This window comes from Malaclemys terrapin, chromosome 1 (assembly GCF_027887155.1).
Source record: "Malaclemys terrapin pileata isolate rMalTer1 chromosome 1, rMalTer1.hap1, whole genome shotgun sequence".
In the NCBI taxonomy this organism is placed as follows: Eukaryota; Metazoa; Chordata; order Testudines; family Emydidae; genus Malaclemys; species Malaclemys terrapin.
In genome coordinates, this window is record NC_071505.1 from 302860764 (window position 1) to 302877870 (window position 17107).

Sequence of the window (17107 nt, forward strand, 5' to 3'; positions counted from 1 at the left end):
AATTGAATGCTTTCCATAAAGTTGGTACAATTGATTACAGTAAAAGATAAGTAATTATAGAAACCTACCTCATGCATTGTTAATAAGTAATTTAATATACTCTGCAGCTCATCTTCCTTGACTCCTCTATCCTAAAAAAGAATGGATATTTCTTCATAGAGAGCTTAAATTCTTCACACTCTGCCTAAGAAAACTTTTGACTACAAAGTCTCTCTAAAATTGGATACCATTAAAAACTAACAACGCCTAGAATTATCTTATGAATGAAGTACCAGCTAAAGTCAAAGGGCTAAATTATCTCCTCCACTCTACCCATATACCACTTGGACAGTGCAAAAGAGTGTCCCTGTCCCCACTGTACGGGATTTGTAGTGTGTGTGGGGGGGGGAGGTCTGCAGTGGACAAAGCTAGCATTGCCAACTACAGCCCATTCCCACAGTTCCCAAATAAAGGGGCATATCTGAAGAAAGAAAGAATGAGAGAAGAGGTATGGGCAGAACACACTGAACCTTGCACCCTTGTTATTCTCAAATGACAGATGATCCATGGCTTACAATGTGTCGTCTGGGACACATAAGTGCAGCTCAAAGACTACTCTAAACTGCACCAGGGCCAGACAGAATCAAGAAGTTGTAAGTAACTTCCTGACTGACCTCTCCCCTTCTTGTACCAATTAGATCTCTACCACAGTGTCCCAGAGTAGAGAATCTGGCCCAAATGCTTTAAAGGATTCTATAGAGCAGGTTAGGAGTCTGTACCTTTTTGGTCTAAAAATAAATGTGTTGAAACAGATATAAAAGCAATGTAGTATGACTGATATGAAATATCCTAAAAGTTAATTCACTGTAGGTGTGGGTTGTTTTGTTTTGTTTTGGGGGGATGGGGGGGGGTTAAGAAGTATTATTGGCACAGACCAATTCATAATATTAATAAGGTTTAGACAAAATAATTGCCAGGAATTATGTATCTAGTGCTTCATTAGAAACTACTCAATATCTACCCTGGGCCTTCAAGTTTGTTACATTTATCAAATTGCTAACACACTCAAATAAGATTATTTTACCTTCAATATAAGCTGTTTCAAAAACAGAAGCATAAATGCCCGTAGTGATATGATTTCTTTCTGTGATGGCCGAGGACCTTCTGAGAGAAACAAAAAACACCACCTTTTAAATGTACTATATGTACCTGCTCTTTGTGACAGCAGCATTTTCAAGGGATTGCAGTAGATTGAGTACTGTGCTAACTACACGAAAGTTAGCATCTGCAAATAACACAAACTTTTCAGAATTATATTATGTAGAACCAAAATTCCTGATGTGATAATGTTTCCTTTTCAATGAAAAACTAATCACAGTTTTTACAGAGGCACAGAAACATCAAATGTTAGGCAATGAAAATCTAATATGGGCTAACAATAACTAAGCCATTAAAGTTATACCAGTTGGACGGAACATTATACAGAAGGTTTTTTTTTTTTTTAATTCTAACCTGATTGCGGCATTACTTGCATGAAAGACTAATCCTATATAATCAAAGAGAAATTTCCAGTTCAATAAAATAATAGACCCATGGCCTGCTAAAAATACATTGTCTACAATAGTTTATAACCAGTATTTCTCCATTCAAACAAGAGTTCTTAATAAACAGACTACAAAAAAAAAACTAAAAAACTCAATGGAAGTTAACAATAAGATGCAATAAACATCACTGTCTATTCATTTGTCCTTTTTTCTTTTTGATTCCCCATTCATCTCCTATACTAGTATATTGTATGTTAAATTAGAAAACGCCCTTGCATCTTTCCCACCTTTTTGGTGATGCCTAGCACACAATTTGTGAGGTATAAATAAAATAGCCTAGCTTCCTTTTTCAGGAAAAATTTAACTTGCACAAAATAACATTCTTTATTTCAGTGGCTATATTTCTGTCCCATTTCATGGATGAAACATTATTAGGAACCACTGTGAAGCACATTTTCTAGTCTCTGAGGTCTTTGTCTGAAATATAGTCTCTGCCTTACACAGGGTATTTGAAGATATGGACATTGTTATTAGATCCAACCCAAAAGAAGCAGTCTTTTATATAGAGAAAAAATATTTTTATACACGTGACCTCTTCCCACATAAAATGCAGAGATGAATTTGGATTTCAAGGTGGTAGCCTGCAACTACATCTATTGACGCATGAATTATTATAGTGATACTGTGCTCCCAGCCAAAAGGTCCTACCATGCTATATTCTATGTGCTTGCATCATTGTGGTCAGAAAGCATATCCCTAATTACTTCAGATATACGCATCTCCTCATGTCTCTCCATGTCAACCCACATAAGTTCCACTGGCGGAGTAGTGTTAGTCTACTTCTCCATACTGTGGAAGCAGTATTTTCTCCAAAGTCTAGACTAAGGCACTGAACCTCCTCCTGAGAGATTATAATGAAAGAACCTCAAAACAAAACTTAGATCATGGGAGATAGCCAAGGGTGTGATACTGATGAGAAGAAAAAGACAGGAAAGATTTCTAGGAGAAACAAATTTTAAGGAGTCATTTGCAGGAAGGAATCCCAAACTAACAGGTACTAGGAACCTAATCATAGAAAGGTTAGCTTCATATCGATGTTCCAATACTCGTTAATATATCTAGAGATGTGAGTGAGTCGTTCAATGTTTTAGCAGATGATGATCAAAACTCTGTTTGCTGTCAGGTTATAGTCCAAACACTGAAAAAACATATTCCCTCCTTCCACAGTTTACTACTACTTATTATTGGTATTCTGGTTGCCTAGAGCCTAAGGCTCTGTAGTAGGCACCATACAAACAGAACAGAAACAGTTCCTGTCCAAAACAGATTGGGACAAAGTCAGACTAGGCAACTGCAAGAGAGTGGTCCTGTTTGATTCCAGGAAGTGGACGAGTGCAAGCCTGCCCATAGCTAACGGCTCCTCCCCCAGCCTAAGGAGGGGGAGCTCCTGACCCTGGGACTCAAATAAATACAGGACAACAAAAAAGAAAACAACGACAGGTGTGAAGGTCAAAGGGGCAAAAGTACGGAATCTGAACGGGACACCGAGCAGAGAACTCCGGACTGCACCCACTGCTCCTCAAAGGTGTCAAAGGGTCTCCCTCACGAAGCAAAAGGAACAGGCATCAGGTATAGAGGTGAACCGCACCAGGTATATGCCTGTGCTTACAGCTACACGAGGGAGGCACCAACTGGAATACAGACTGGCCCACCGGGGTTCCTTACCTTCAACAGATGGCAGTAGGTCCCGCCACTTAGTATTGGGGTGGGACACGAGGGTGAGGAAATGGAGAGTATGGAGCATGAGTGTGTACGTATGTGCTCTTGGCATGGTTTGAAAGCGAACTGACTGCAGATCGCACAGCCGGCTCCAGGTATGATGGCTGGGGGGAAGGGCTCACGGGTAGGGGTGCAAGATAGTGGTGGAAGGCAGATATGTTAGCCTTAGAATGATAAAAGGCCCTTTTTCCTATAAGCTGGAAAGGGGTTACACCTCAGGACAAATAGGGACATCTGAACCCAATAAAGGGCTGCCTGAGACCTTTAAAAACCCTTGCTTTGGCCAGAGAAGGGGAGGAGAGACAAGTTGCTGCAGAGCTAGTGGCAGCAGGGATATAGGCTTCTCTGGGATGAGAGGCAGTTCTCCTCCCGATAGGGGAAACAACCAAAACTGAGTGCCCTGTTAGGGGAAGGACCGACACCTCAGCTAACAACAGGTCAACAACACTGCACCCCCATGCCCAGCGAGGGGACAGGGAAAATGTCCCCCTTTGTTTTGTGTTTGAAAATTGGTTTCTTTTTGTTTGCTGGAGGAGCACTCCTTGTACCTGCCCTGAGGCCTACCTTGAAAATACTGACAAGAGAACAACAGAGGAGGAAGACACCCACTGTACAGAGTGGGGCTGATTTACGACATCCCCCAGCACTGCCAGAGCGGGAAATGCTAGGAGGTGTCTTGCCACAAGATGATCATAATCTAAATTTAAAACAAGACGACTCAACAGGTGGATAAAACAAACAGATGGGAGGAGCACAAGGGAACAGTAAGATAGTTATGAACAGCAGAACAAGCAATGATCACAGCAGTTACAGCACACCAGCTGCTTAATACTAGACTGGGTACAACAATACCGGAAAGTAGGGAAGCTAAGTAAATTGGATTCTGCTGCTGTAAATTTGCCACTTTTATGAGTCTCATTTGGCTTTGATGCTAGTAGAGCGACTAACGCAGACACAGCCTTATTTTCTGGAATGTAGTACTGCAATCCCCAGAGTTCAAAAATAATAAATCAGACCTCAAAGACTATGAGGTAACAAAAACAAACTACCACCATCATCTCAATTTTTGAGCCAAAGGTTAAATCACAGATTTCTGATTTTTTTAAAAATCATCCTCTCTGTCTCCAATGTGAGAGACACAATTACAGTGTTGTCTTCTTTCACAAGTTTATCAAGAGTAATCCAATTCTGTCCCCTGCTGCGGGACCTCTCATTAGAAGACCCAAACAAAACCAAGGTCCTATTGTGCTAGACCCTGTAGAACACACAGCAAGAGGTAGTCCCTGCCTGAAAGAACATACAATCTAGTGTAAAGCATGGTGACGAATTTGTCACGTGGGAGCTGGCACTAGGACCAGGCAACTCAAATCGTTTAGTGGTATGAAACTTCCACTAGATGGGAGTAACTGTTAATCTCTGCAGAGCTGAACCTGATTCAAACTAGTGAACTACAGGTGAAAAGCTTTATATCTCATTAGCAATGTCCTGAGGCCAGAAAGTGCCCAGTAAATGCTAACACCACACCTTAGAGAATGAGGCTTGCTTTCTGGTAAGATAAGCTTATTAAATCACATGCTAACCTTTTTGGAGCTTACACAGGCAGGTTCTTCCCTTCTCTGGAGATAGGCAAAATTTCTCCCTTACATTGCACTCAGTCTCAAACACACTCTATAATAAATTGCCACCTCCTGCTCTTAAAGGGAGAGCTCCCATTACCCAAAATATAAACACTAAAAACACAACAAGAAAAATATTAGCACAACACCCAAATTCACTTCTAAATACTTTTTGCAATATGAAATCATTCCAACAATTACTTCAGGCTCCTCACATTAACTTTTATGCATCTGTGTGTATATATTTTTTCATCCCCACATGGGACACCAGCAGGGTTTGATAAACAGCCTTCAGATGCACTGCACAGACCTTTTCTACTTCAGCAATATAGGAGTAATTGATTGTAAGTGGGACAGCATGTGTATGGAGGAGTATGTAGAGGGAGATAGAACACATACTTTGTTAGCATACTACATAAGTATTTAGAGTAACAGCCGTGTTAGTCTGTATCCGCAAAAAGAAGAACAGGAGTACTTGTGGCACCTTAGAGACTAACAAATTTATTAGAGCATAAGCTTTCGTGGACTACAGCCCACTTCTTCGGATGCATATAGAATATATGCATCCGAAGAAGTGGGCTGTAGTCCACGAAAGCTTATGCTCTAATAAATTTGTTAGTCTCTAAGGTGCCACAAGTACTCCTGTTCTTCTTTTTACATAAGTATTTGTGATACGGCAGAATGCTCGGCATCAGGATTCTGAGCTTCTATTCCTGGATCTGGGATCACAATGTGATCTATTGGCTATAAGCAGCATAACCAAATATAACAACCCCTCTGTTTGGGTCTTCTGCTAGGACTGCACATGGGGCCTCCGGATTTAAAAAGCATGAGCCTCAGGCTAATAAACTAGACTTTTTAGCATTGAAGCAATATCAGAATCATTAATTCTTAACACGTGGCCTCTCCACCACAGGTGACAGAACCAGAGGGGGTTGGTGTGGGTCTCAGAAACACCTAATTTAATTTTTTTCTGTAAGATTATGTGACAAAGTGGATCAGACCTGGGTTCATCAGATTGAAGACATGGGTTCAATTACCAGAAATGCCAGAACAGATGTTATGCAAGTTGCTCATCTGTGAAATGGGTGAATGATAGTAATTCTCTCCTCTCCCTCCCCACCCCCCGCATCTCTTATTCCCCAAGGTAACAGTATGACGTTTTGGGTTCACAATAAGGGTTGTGAAGGGCCCGTTAACAGCAAAAGAGGTGGATGAGAGTTCACAGTTTATAAACTTGTACATTCCTCTAGATTACAAAGCACCAGTAGGGGAAAGTCTTTCTCTGATTTTGTTTCTCGTAAGTCATGGGAAGACTAGAGCTTTTCATCTAATGGCTTGAAGCAGGAGCCAAAATCATGTTATTTATTATAAATTTGTGAGAGTTAGTAACACTGAGAATAAAAGAAATGAGACTTTTTTCTTAACTTGCGAATATTATTCTCTTCCCCCCTTTTTCTTGTTTCTCTCACTTCTTGCTGTGGTGGACAGACGTCAATTATTACAAGTTATTTTTAATATTGGGTAGATATGAACTTGAATTTTAATGAATATTACTACATAGTTACCAGCATGTTATAGCCAGTATGCTTGAATATAAAAATACATATTGTTTAGCTAGTTATGTTACAAATTGTAGAAGCTAATCAAAGAAATTCTGGGGGGGGGGGTGTTTGTCTCTCACGGAAAAGCACATGTTAGGAAGACAACCCCTCCTTAGCCAGAAAACCTTGTTTATAAACACCCTAAGAGTATTTATACAAATTCAAAAGAGCTGTATTTTAAACTTTATCTTGGTTTAACGTTCTATGCCAATTTCTTTTATTTTATGTTTTGAAAAATGGATGTAAGCTTGTTTATTGTGACTGATGTTTTGTATAAAAATATTTGATAAGACTTTTAATTGTAAAGACTGCAACTGGTAAACAGAAGGAGGACTTCAAAGAGAAGCAACACTGAAGTCCTTATCAAAGCATAAAACGTAGGGGTAAAGTAGGCATTTAGGTTATTTCTTAAATGTTGAAATGGAAAGCACCTTTGTGAAATACATACTTACAAATATGTTAGATAAGTACAGAGCTTCTAGTATCATTGCTATATACATGGTAAAATGCTTTACCTATCAACATGGAATCAAATGATCTTACTAAACTAATTACAAGTGTAAGAAGACATTTAAGTATAGAATATTTGTATTAATGGGAAAATTAATTAATTACTGGTAGCACTCAAGCAACTCGCTCACCCAACTCAGGAAGACAAGAAAAATAATTGCTTCAAAATTATTATAATGAATCAGCAACTACATTGAGAACTATTTAAGCTAAAGACTTTCTCAGAATTATTTTAAAAGACTGTTCATATAAAAACTTTTACATAAAAGACCTTAAACGCAAAAAAGAAGCTTACAAGAAGTGGAAGACTGGACAAATGACCAGGGAGGAGTATAAAAATATTGCTCAGGCATGCAGGAGTGAAATCAGGAAGGCCAAATCACACTTGGAGTTGCAGATAGCAAGAGATGTTAAGAGTAACAAGAAGGGTTTCTTCAGGTATGTTAGCAACAAGAAGAAAGTCAAGGAATGTGTGGGCACCTTAATGAATGAGGGAGGCAACCTAGTAACAGAGGATGTGGAAAAAGCTAATGTACTCAACGATTTTTTTGCCTCTGTCTTCATGAACAAGGTCAGCTCCCAGACTGCTGCACTGGGCAGCACAGTATGGGGAGAAGGTGACCAGCCTTCTGTGGAGAAAGAAGTGGTTCGGGACTATTTAGAAAAACTGGATAAGCACAAGTCCATGGGGCCGGATGCGCTGCATCCGAGGGTGCTAAAGAAGTTGGCGGATGTGATTGCAGAGCCATTGGCCATTATCTTTGAAAACTCATGGCGATCGGGGGAGGTCCCGGATGACTGGAAAAAGGTGAATGTAGGGCCCATCTTCAAAAAAGGGAAAGAGGAGGATCCGGGGAACTACAGGCCAGTCAGACTCACCTCAGTCCCTGGAAAAATCATGGAGCAGGTCCTCAAGGAATCAATTCTGAAGCACTTAGAGGAGAGGAAAGTGATCAGGAACAATCAGCATGGATTCACCAAAGGCAAGTCATGCCTGACTAACCTAATTGCCTTCTATGAGGAGATAACTGACTCTCTGGATGAGGGGAAAGCGGTGGATGTGTTATTCCTGGACTTTAGCAAAGCTTTTGATACGGTCTCCCACAGTATTCTTGCCACCAAGTTAAAGAAGTATGGGCTGGATGAATGGATTATAAGGTGGATAGAAAGTTGGCTAGATCATCGGGCTCAATGGGTAGCGATCAACGGCTCCATGTCTAGTTGGCAGCCAGTTTCAAGCGGAGTGCCCCAAGGGTCAGTCCTGGGGCCGGTTTTGTTCAATATCTTCATTAATAATCTGGAGGATGGCGTGGACTGCACTCTCAGCAAGTTTGCAGATGACACTAAACTGGGAGGAGTGGTAGATACGCTGGAGGATAGGGACAGGATACAGAGGGACCTAGACAAATAGAGGCAACAAAAATGATTAGGGGGCTGGAGCACATGACTTATGAGGAGAGGCTGAGGGAATTGGGATTGTTTAGTCTGCAGAAGAGAAGAGTGAGGGGGGATTTGATAGCAGCCTTCAACTACCTTGTCATAACTATAAAGGGAAGGGTAATAGCTGTCCTGTGTACAGTACTATAAAACCCCTCCTGGCCAGAGACTCCAAAATCCTTTTCCCTGTAAAGGGTTAAGAAGCTCAGGTAACCTGGCTGGCATCTGACCTAAAGGACCAATAAGGGGACAAGATACTTTCAAATCTTGGGGGGGGAAGGCTGTTGTTTGTGTTCTTTGTTTGGGAGTGTGTTCGTTCTCGGGACTGAGAGGGACCAGACATCAATCCAGGTTCTCCACATCTTTCTAAACAAGTCTCTCCTATTTCAAACTTGTAAGTAAATAGCCAGGCAAGGCGTGTTAGTTTTCCTTTGTTTTCTCAACTTGTAAATGTACCTTTTACCAGAGTGTTTATCTTTGTTTGCTGTATTTTGAACCTGAGACTAGAGGGGAGTCCTCTGAGCTCTTTAAGTTTAATTACCCTGTAAGGTTAATTTCCAAACTGATTTTACAGAGATGATTTTTACCTTTTTCTTTAATTAAAAACCTTCTTTTTAAGAACCTGATTGATTTTTCCTTGTTCAAGATCCAAGGGGTTTGGATCTTGATTCACCAGGAGTTGGTGGGAGGAAGGAGGGGAATGGTTAATTTCTCCTTGTTTTAAGATCCAAGGGGTTTGGATCTTGATTCACCGGGAGTTGGTGGGAGGAAGGAGGGGAATGGTTAATTTCCCCTTGTTTTAAGATCCAAGGGGTTTGGATCTGTTTTCACCAGGGATTTGGTGAAGGTTTTTCAAGGTTTCCCAGGAATGGAATCCATTGAAATGGTGGCAACAGAACCAGAGCTAAGCTGGTAGTTAAGCTTAGAAGTTTTCATGCAGGCCCCTACATTTGTACCCTAAAGTTCAAAGTGGGGATCCAGCCTTGACATACCTGAAAGGGGGTTCCAAAGAGGATGGATCTAGACTGTTCTCAGTGATACCTCATGACAGAACAAGGAGTAATGGTCTCAAGTTGCAGTGGGGGAGGTTTAGGTTGGATATTAGGAAAAACTTTTTCACTAGGAGGGTGGTGAAGCACTGGAATGGGTTACCTAGGGAGGTGGTGAAATCTCCTTCCTTAGAGGTTTTTAAGGTCAGGCTTGGGATGATTTAGTTGGGAATCGGTCCTGCTTTGAGCAGGGGGTTGGAATAGATAACCTCCTGAGGTCCCTTCCAACCCTGATATTCTATGACCACTATCATTTTTTCTTTCCAGGTCATGTTAAGATTTTTAATTTAAACTGCAACATTCAGGGATTCACTGTTAATAAATCCTTCCCTTGATTTTGTTTTAAATATCCATATAACACATTTTGAAATGGTGCAACTTCAAATAAAAATGTAAATAGCAGAAACATACCACCGAGGTTACCTGGGCAACTTGAGGAATACTCAATTTGTAATACAACCATTAAAATGCACCATCCATCATAAAGAAATAGAAAGGGGTTAACTATCTTCTTTCCTACAATTTCCACAGAAAAATAATTTAAGAGGGAAGGAATATAACTGTTAGGAACCTTACTCTCAATTGCCTACTGCTAAATGTCTTCATACACTATGGCTATAAATATCCAACCTTGTGAAAATCTCCTGTTTTGACATTTTATCACATGAGATTTAACAGAACAGAGTATGATTATAGCAGAATGGCAGCTCTGCTGTAGTTTAAAGTTAAGACCAGATTTCTGTTTAAAGTTTGACTATTCTAAGTGCTCTAAGATCTGTAATGTTACTTGAATTGCATTGAAATTTGGTGCGCTTCATGGGAGTACGGAGGAGGGGTTCCTGAGATGCGGTTCCCCCACCCCAGCTTTTGTTAACCTATTCTGGCAATGCTTTTTTGCACAGAGGGAGAGATCAAACCAGGACTCAGATCATTGCACCAAAGTTTCCAAAGTTCAGGAGTTACCCCAACACAGTGCATGGCCCAATGTGCCCTTTGGGGAAAATCAAATTATAATGTGGTTTGGAAAAAAGTTTGCTTCTCCAGTGATACATGCGTCAAGCAGTTCTAAGGCTCATGTCCCAGACAGATTACACTGGGCATGCATGGACAGGGGAGTTAACAGAACTTTTAGCCTCCAGCCAGTGTCAGTTCAAGTGCCACACAGGGTAGGAATCTGGAAAAATTCACACAACATATTGCTAAAATATGACTGGAAAGTGTTTTGTTTTTGTTGGGGTGGAGGAATGTAACCAAAAGTATTTTTATTAAAAAAAAGTGAATGATTGCTGGTAGGTGAGGCAGGAGGAGGAGGAGTGTGGGGAATAAGGTTGAGAGGCATGTGGTTGAATTCAGCAAAGAGTTTCAACTGGGGGAAAAACTGCAAAAGAAAAAAATAGAACATTTGTAAAAAATGTTTTGAAAGGACATTTGAAACATTTAGAAGGTCCTGAATATTTGTTTTGTTTTACTGAGAATAAACAAAACAATTCAGCTTTTGTTCAAAGCGGTTATTTCCCCCCTACAGTTTTTGGTTCTGCCACTGAACAAAAAAAATCAATTATTCACTCAGCTCTACTCTTGAACTGCCATAGGAGAGAAACCCATCCATTATGATTGGTTGGTGGATTCTTGGTTAAGAACAGTTACAAAACACAACTTTAAATGGTAAAACTTACAATTTAAAGTATAAAACTGGATTTCCTTCCATGTTGTATTGCTAGTAAATAGTAAAAAAATCACTTTGTAGATCTGTCTCAATGTACAGTGTGCTGATGATGTGTGTTCCGAGGTGCTAAATTTCTAAAGTACTACATCCTTTCTTTTTTTAAAGTGTTGATTATTTGAGAAATTAAGCCTTAATTTCTACTGTACAAAATCCAAAGATGAGCATTGTTGCTTGAAATTACAAAGCAGTATCCAAGCAGCAGATCCAAAATATTTACAAAGCTACATAAACTAATCAACCTTTGAAATAATTCAAAGTGCTTGCAATTCCCATTTCAAGAGACGTATACAGAGATGACAAATATAGTTTCTGTATCGAGAGACTTCTTATATAAACTTACAAATACATTGGCTCTAGACAATATTCGTTTAACTAGAAGGTCACAAAACCACCCATATTTTGCTTCTTAAGACACTACACAGGAATAAAGCCTTAAAGCAGGTTTTATCTGTCGCTGATATTAAATCAAGCTATTGTACTAATATTAAAGAAAATGTATTTCCTTACCTCCCCAAGTAATAATGTCCAGAAAACATTAAGCTTTGTAAATGTCTAAAAGAAATAGGTTTACAGTTTAATGAGACATTTCATGCTTCCAAAGATAAGTTATTTGAATGCACTGTAACATCCACAATGAATTTCTAAAATTGGCAAAATTTCCATTAAAATTTCCTCCGAATCTAAAAAGCCTTATGTCAAATTAGCTCAGCGCTTCAGTTGTCTCTGACAATGAAATGTCTTGTGTCATTTTCCCATACTGTGACATTTTTCAGTTTCTTACAGTAAAATTACTAGTCACAGACAACAGGCTTCCTTCTTTCAATACCAAATGCCACTTAAAATGTAGTGATGGTAACATTCAAGCACTGGAATTCTTATGATAAAAGTATTTTCATTTTATGAACCTTGCTTTGTATTTTTGTTATACAAAGCCACCCACCCATTTCACTGAGATGGAAACTTGATCAGACCCACGGTATGGTGGACAACCCCAGAGATGGGGGGACCACATGTCTGGGAACATGGTGGGGGAGGGGCTCCTACTCCTTCAGAGATTCTCTGTCTCCCATTGGCCAGGCAAAGGGAGATGGGAGCTGATTGACCCCCTCACTACTCCCCCTCCCCGCATTAAATTTAAACATCTATCCAGGCTTTTTAAGCCTCTTGCTACCTTTAGCTGCCTCACCCTCCTTCCCTGTAGTTGTAGTATAAGAGATGTGGTTTTCTCCTGTCCTTTTCCATGTGGGGGAGGAGAGAGATGATTCAGAAGTGTGAGAACTTATTTAAGCTGTTACAGATCTTAATGAGAAGGACTCAAATCCATCTTGGTCAGCAAGTTGGCAAGAATTGAAATGGCAACTACTATGATGCCCCTTTTTATAGCCCCACCCTCAGAACATGCTGGAGTGCTGAGGGGAGGGGTTAGAGAGGGATGCATGATTTGGTCTAACAAGCACTACTAGTAGAAGGACTGCATTGTTCATTAGCACCAATCACTCATGTTCCAAAAGTGGGAATATTCAGAAGACACTTAAAGAAGAAATAGAAGTGCCATCATATAGAACCGTACTGACTGTCTCCAGAAGGGTCATCAGAAAAAATGTAACCTCTAGATCCATAGCACAGACTTATACCACTTGAGCTAATGGAGTAACTAGTACAGAGGTGGGCAAGCTACGGCCCGCGGGACCTTCCTGCCCAGCCCCTGAGCTCCTGGCCCGGGAGGCTCGCCCCCAGCCCCTCCCCTGCTGCTCTTCCCCCCCACCCGCAGGCTCAGCGTGCCACGCTGCCGGCGCAATGCTCTGGGCGGCCAGGCAGCTCAGACGCAGAGCCATGGCCTGACCCTGTGCTGTACGGTGGCGTGGCTGGCTCCAGCCACAGCCACGCTGCCAGCCACTGGTTCTCCAGGCAGCGCAGCAAGGAGGCAGGGGGGTTGGATAGAGGCCAGGGAGTTCAGTGTGGTGGTCAGGGGGCGGGGCGGTCAGAGGGCAGGGTATGGTGGGGTGAATGGGTGCAGTGGTCCCGGGGGCAGTCAGGAAGAAGGGAGGGTTGGATGGGGCAGCAGGGGGCAGTCAGGGGCAGGGGTTCCGGGGGCAGTCAGGGAGAAGGGGTGGGTGGATGGGGTGGGGGTTCCCGGGGACGGCATTCAGGAATGAGAGGGGGGGTTGGATGGGGTAGCGGGGTGCAGTCAGGGGTGGGGGTTCCAGGGGCAGTCAGGGGACAGGGAGTAGGGTGGGTGGACGGAGCAGGGGTCCTGGGGGGGAGGCCCATCAGGGAACAGGGGGGGTTCGATGGGGCAGGAGTCCCGGGCCATCAGGGGGCAAGAAGCAGGGGAGGGGGATGGATGAGGTAGAGGGCGGGGGTCGGGTCACGCCTGGCTGTTTGGGGTGGTACAGCCTCCCATAACCGGCCCTCCATACAATTTCCGAATCCCAGTGCGGCCCTCAGGTCAAAAAGTTTGCCCACCTCTGAACTATTAGCAGTAGTAGGCTATTATCCTCTATGTGGACAAGCCACTGGAGAGGGTGGTGAAGTAAGTGTCCCTTAGTGTGAGAGGTACATTAGCCAACTGGTAGCACAGTGAAATAAGTGTTAACCATTTTCATAGTCTTTGATGAAACGTGCTGACCTTTGGTGAAGCCAGCCACAAATAGATGCAAGGATAATCTGAAAGATTTGGCCATGTCAATGCAATATTGAAGAGCTCTGGATACATCAAAGGTTTGGAATGGGGCTTTAGGAAGAACACAAATAAGTTGCTTGGCTGGTTTAAGTGGAATTCAGAAACCATCTTGGGGGTGAATTTTGCATGAAGCCTCAATACCACTTTGTCCCTATGGAACAAGGTATGAAGGAGTTTCAGCATGAGTGCCTGAAGCTCATTCACTCCTCTGGCCAAGGTGATAGCCACCAGAAAGATCACTTGAAAATCAGATGGTGAACAAAGTACTCTGGGAAGAGCATGGATGGGTGGAGCTCCATAAGCTTCAAAAGGACAATGAGGTCCATCCTGAAGTAATTTCCGTAACCAATGAATAAACATGCATTAGGTCTTTAAGGAATTCAGATACCATTAGATGAGGGAAGACCAAGAGTGGCTATATCAATGGATGATATGGCTTCTAGATGGACTCTGAGTGAACTAAATGAAAGCCCAATATACTTTAACTGCAGCAAATGGTCCAGAATCCCCAGTATTGGAACCTGCCCCAGCTCTAGGCTGTGCTGGGCCACCCGTATCAAGAACCTTTTCCATTTGGAGGAGTTTTCCTCCTGGGAAGCTTCTTGCTCTGTGACAAGATTTCCTTGATGGGTGAGTGGCCGTCCCTTTCCATGGCACTCAACCAGTCAACATCCTGGCCATCATTTTCAGCAACTTTGGGTCTGGATGGAATGCTTTATCTTGATTTTGTGACACCAGGTCTGGGTGGCCAGGGAGACTGATCAGGGGTTGTGTGGACAACAGGCCACTCGGTCAGTAGGGAGCTGTGAAAATGAATTTGTCATGGTCTCATCTGACCTTGGCAATGATCCTGGGGATTAGCAGAATCCATGGGGGAAGTGTAAAGGTGGCCCTGATTCCCCTAGAAAAGGAAAATGTCTGGCACAGATCCTGTGGCTCCTATCTCCTCTGGAATAGAAGCTTGGGCACTCAGCACTGTGCTTGGTAGCAAACACGTCTATCATTTCCATTGATGGAATAGTGACCTGGTGATGGATTTCAGCAGTAACCACTCTGATTCTTGACAGATTGCCTGCTTAGGAAATTATGAAAATGTTCTTGGCTCCCAGAAGGTGGAGAGCTATCTGGATTATGCCATGCAGCTAGCAACAGCTCCATAGTTTGATTGCCTCCCTGAAGAGGGAGAAAAAGATGGCACTCCCTTGCTTATATGGCATATTGGTTTGTCTGTATCTATTCTACAGAATGTTATAAGATCAGAAAGAATGCCTTGCATGTGAGCCTGAAGACTCTGAGCTCCAAGACTTTTATGTGCAGTTTCATGTCCTCTGGGATCCATGTTCCTGTATCTGCAGGGTGGTCCAGATGGGGTCCCCAGACTCATCTATGACTTTTGCACTGGATGGCAATGGGGTCATGAATGACACTCCTTTTGAGCACTGTCTGGATGCAGCCACCAGGTCGGTACTGTGAGGGCAAAATACCAAATTAAAATAGTGCTCAATAGATGCTCTGTGGGGGAGTATACTTACCTGACCCAGAGTTGTAGGGATGTTGGGCAAACTCTGGAAAGCAGCATCACATATGTACATTGGACATATGTACTAACAACATGAGGCAAGTATGTACTGTTGTCGCTGGATGCAATACCATAGTGTTCAATTATGAACACTGAAGTGCAAGCTATCTGTCCTGTGTTAAGACAGCCCTTGCTGTTGTGAAATTTATCCTGGCCCCAAGGAACTGTAATGGGGTAAGTGACTATTTCTTGTTTTTCATATAAACATATCATGAGGGCATAAGAATGGCCATACTGGGTCAGACCAATGATCCATCTAGACAGTATCCTGTCTGTTGACAATGCCAATGCCAGATCCTTCACAGGGAATAAACAGAACAGACAATTATCAAGTGATCAATACCATGCCATTTGGCAGTCAGAGGCTTGGGGACTCCCAGAGCATGAGGTAACATCCCTGATCTTCTTGACTAACAGCTATTGGTGGACTCATTCTCCATGAACTTATTTAATCCTGTTTTGAACCTAGTTATACTTTTGGCCTTCACAACTTCACCTGGCAATAAGTTCTACAGGATGGCTGTGCATTGTGTGAAGACATAATTCCTTCTGTTTGTTTTAATGCTGCTGCCTATTAATTTCCTTGGGTGACGCCTGGTTCTTGTGTTATGTGAAGGAGAAAATAACACTTCCTTATTCACTTTCTCCATAGCATTCATGATTTTATAGACCTCTGTCATATCCCCCCTCAGTCATCTTTTTTCCAGGATGAACATTCCAGGTCTTTTTAATCCCTCCTCATATGGAAGATGTTCCGTACCCCCTTAATCATTTTTCAGAGTAGCAGCCGTGTTAGTCTGTATCCGCAAAAAGAAGAACAGGAGTACTTGTGGCACCTTAGAGACTAACAAATTTATTAGAGCATAAGCTTTCGTGGACTACAGCCCACTTCTTCGGATGCATCTAATAAATTTGTTAGTCTCTAAGGTGCCACAAGTACTCCTGTTCTTCTTTTTAATCATTTTTGTTTCCCTTCTCTGCATCTTTCCAATTTTAATATACCTTTTTGAGATGCGGTGACCAGAATTGCACACAGTATTCATGGTATGGGCATACCATGAATTTATATAGTAGCACTGTGATATGTTTCAGAGTAACTGTGATATGTACTGTCTTATTTTCTATCCCTTTCCTAATTGTTCCTAACATTGTTAGCTTTTTTGACTGCCATTGCACATTGAGGGGCTGTTTTCAGAGAACTATCCACAATCTCTTTCTTTAGTTGTAACAGCTAATTTAGACCCCCATCATGTTGTATATATAGTTAGGATTATGTTTTCCACTGTGCATTACTTTGAATTTATCAACATTGAATTTCTATTACTATTTTGTTCCCCAGTCATCCAGCTTTGAGAGACCCCTTTGTAATTCCTCACAGTCTGCTTTGGACTTAACTATCTTGACCAATTTTGTATCATCTGCAAGCTTTGTCACTGTTTATCTCTTTTTCCAGATCATTTATGAATACGTTGAACAGCACTGGTCTATTGGAAACTCCCTTATTTAGCTCTTTCCATTGTGAAAACTGATCATTAGTTCCTACCCTTTGTTTCCTATCTTTTAACCACTTCCTGATCCATGAGAGGACCTTTCCTCTTACC

The 17107-nt window shown here is 41.9% G+C and overlaps 1 protein-coding gene across 3 annotated transcripts in view; it reads right to left on the minus strand.

Moving 5' to 3' along the window:
* NBEA (neurobeachin) overlaps nt 1–17107 on the minus strand; it is an 817568-nt gene that overhangs the window by 551172 nt on the left and 249289 nt on the right. For all 3 annotated transcript variants that reach the window (XM_054015304.1, XM_054015305.1, XM_054015303.1), the window contains exons 14-15: nt 1064–1143; nt 69–131 (exon numbers count right to left, since the gene is read on the minus strand). In XM_054015304.1, coding sequence (XP_053871279.1) covers nt 69–131; nt 1064–1143 — 143 coding nt within the window. The remainder of the gene's footprint in view (nt 1–68; nt 132–1063; nt 1144–17107) is intronic.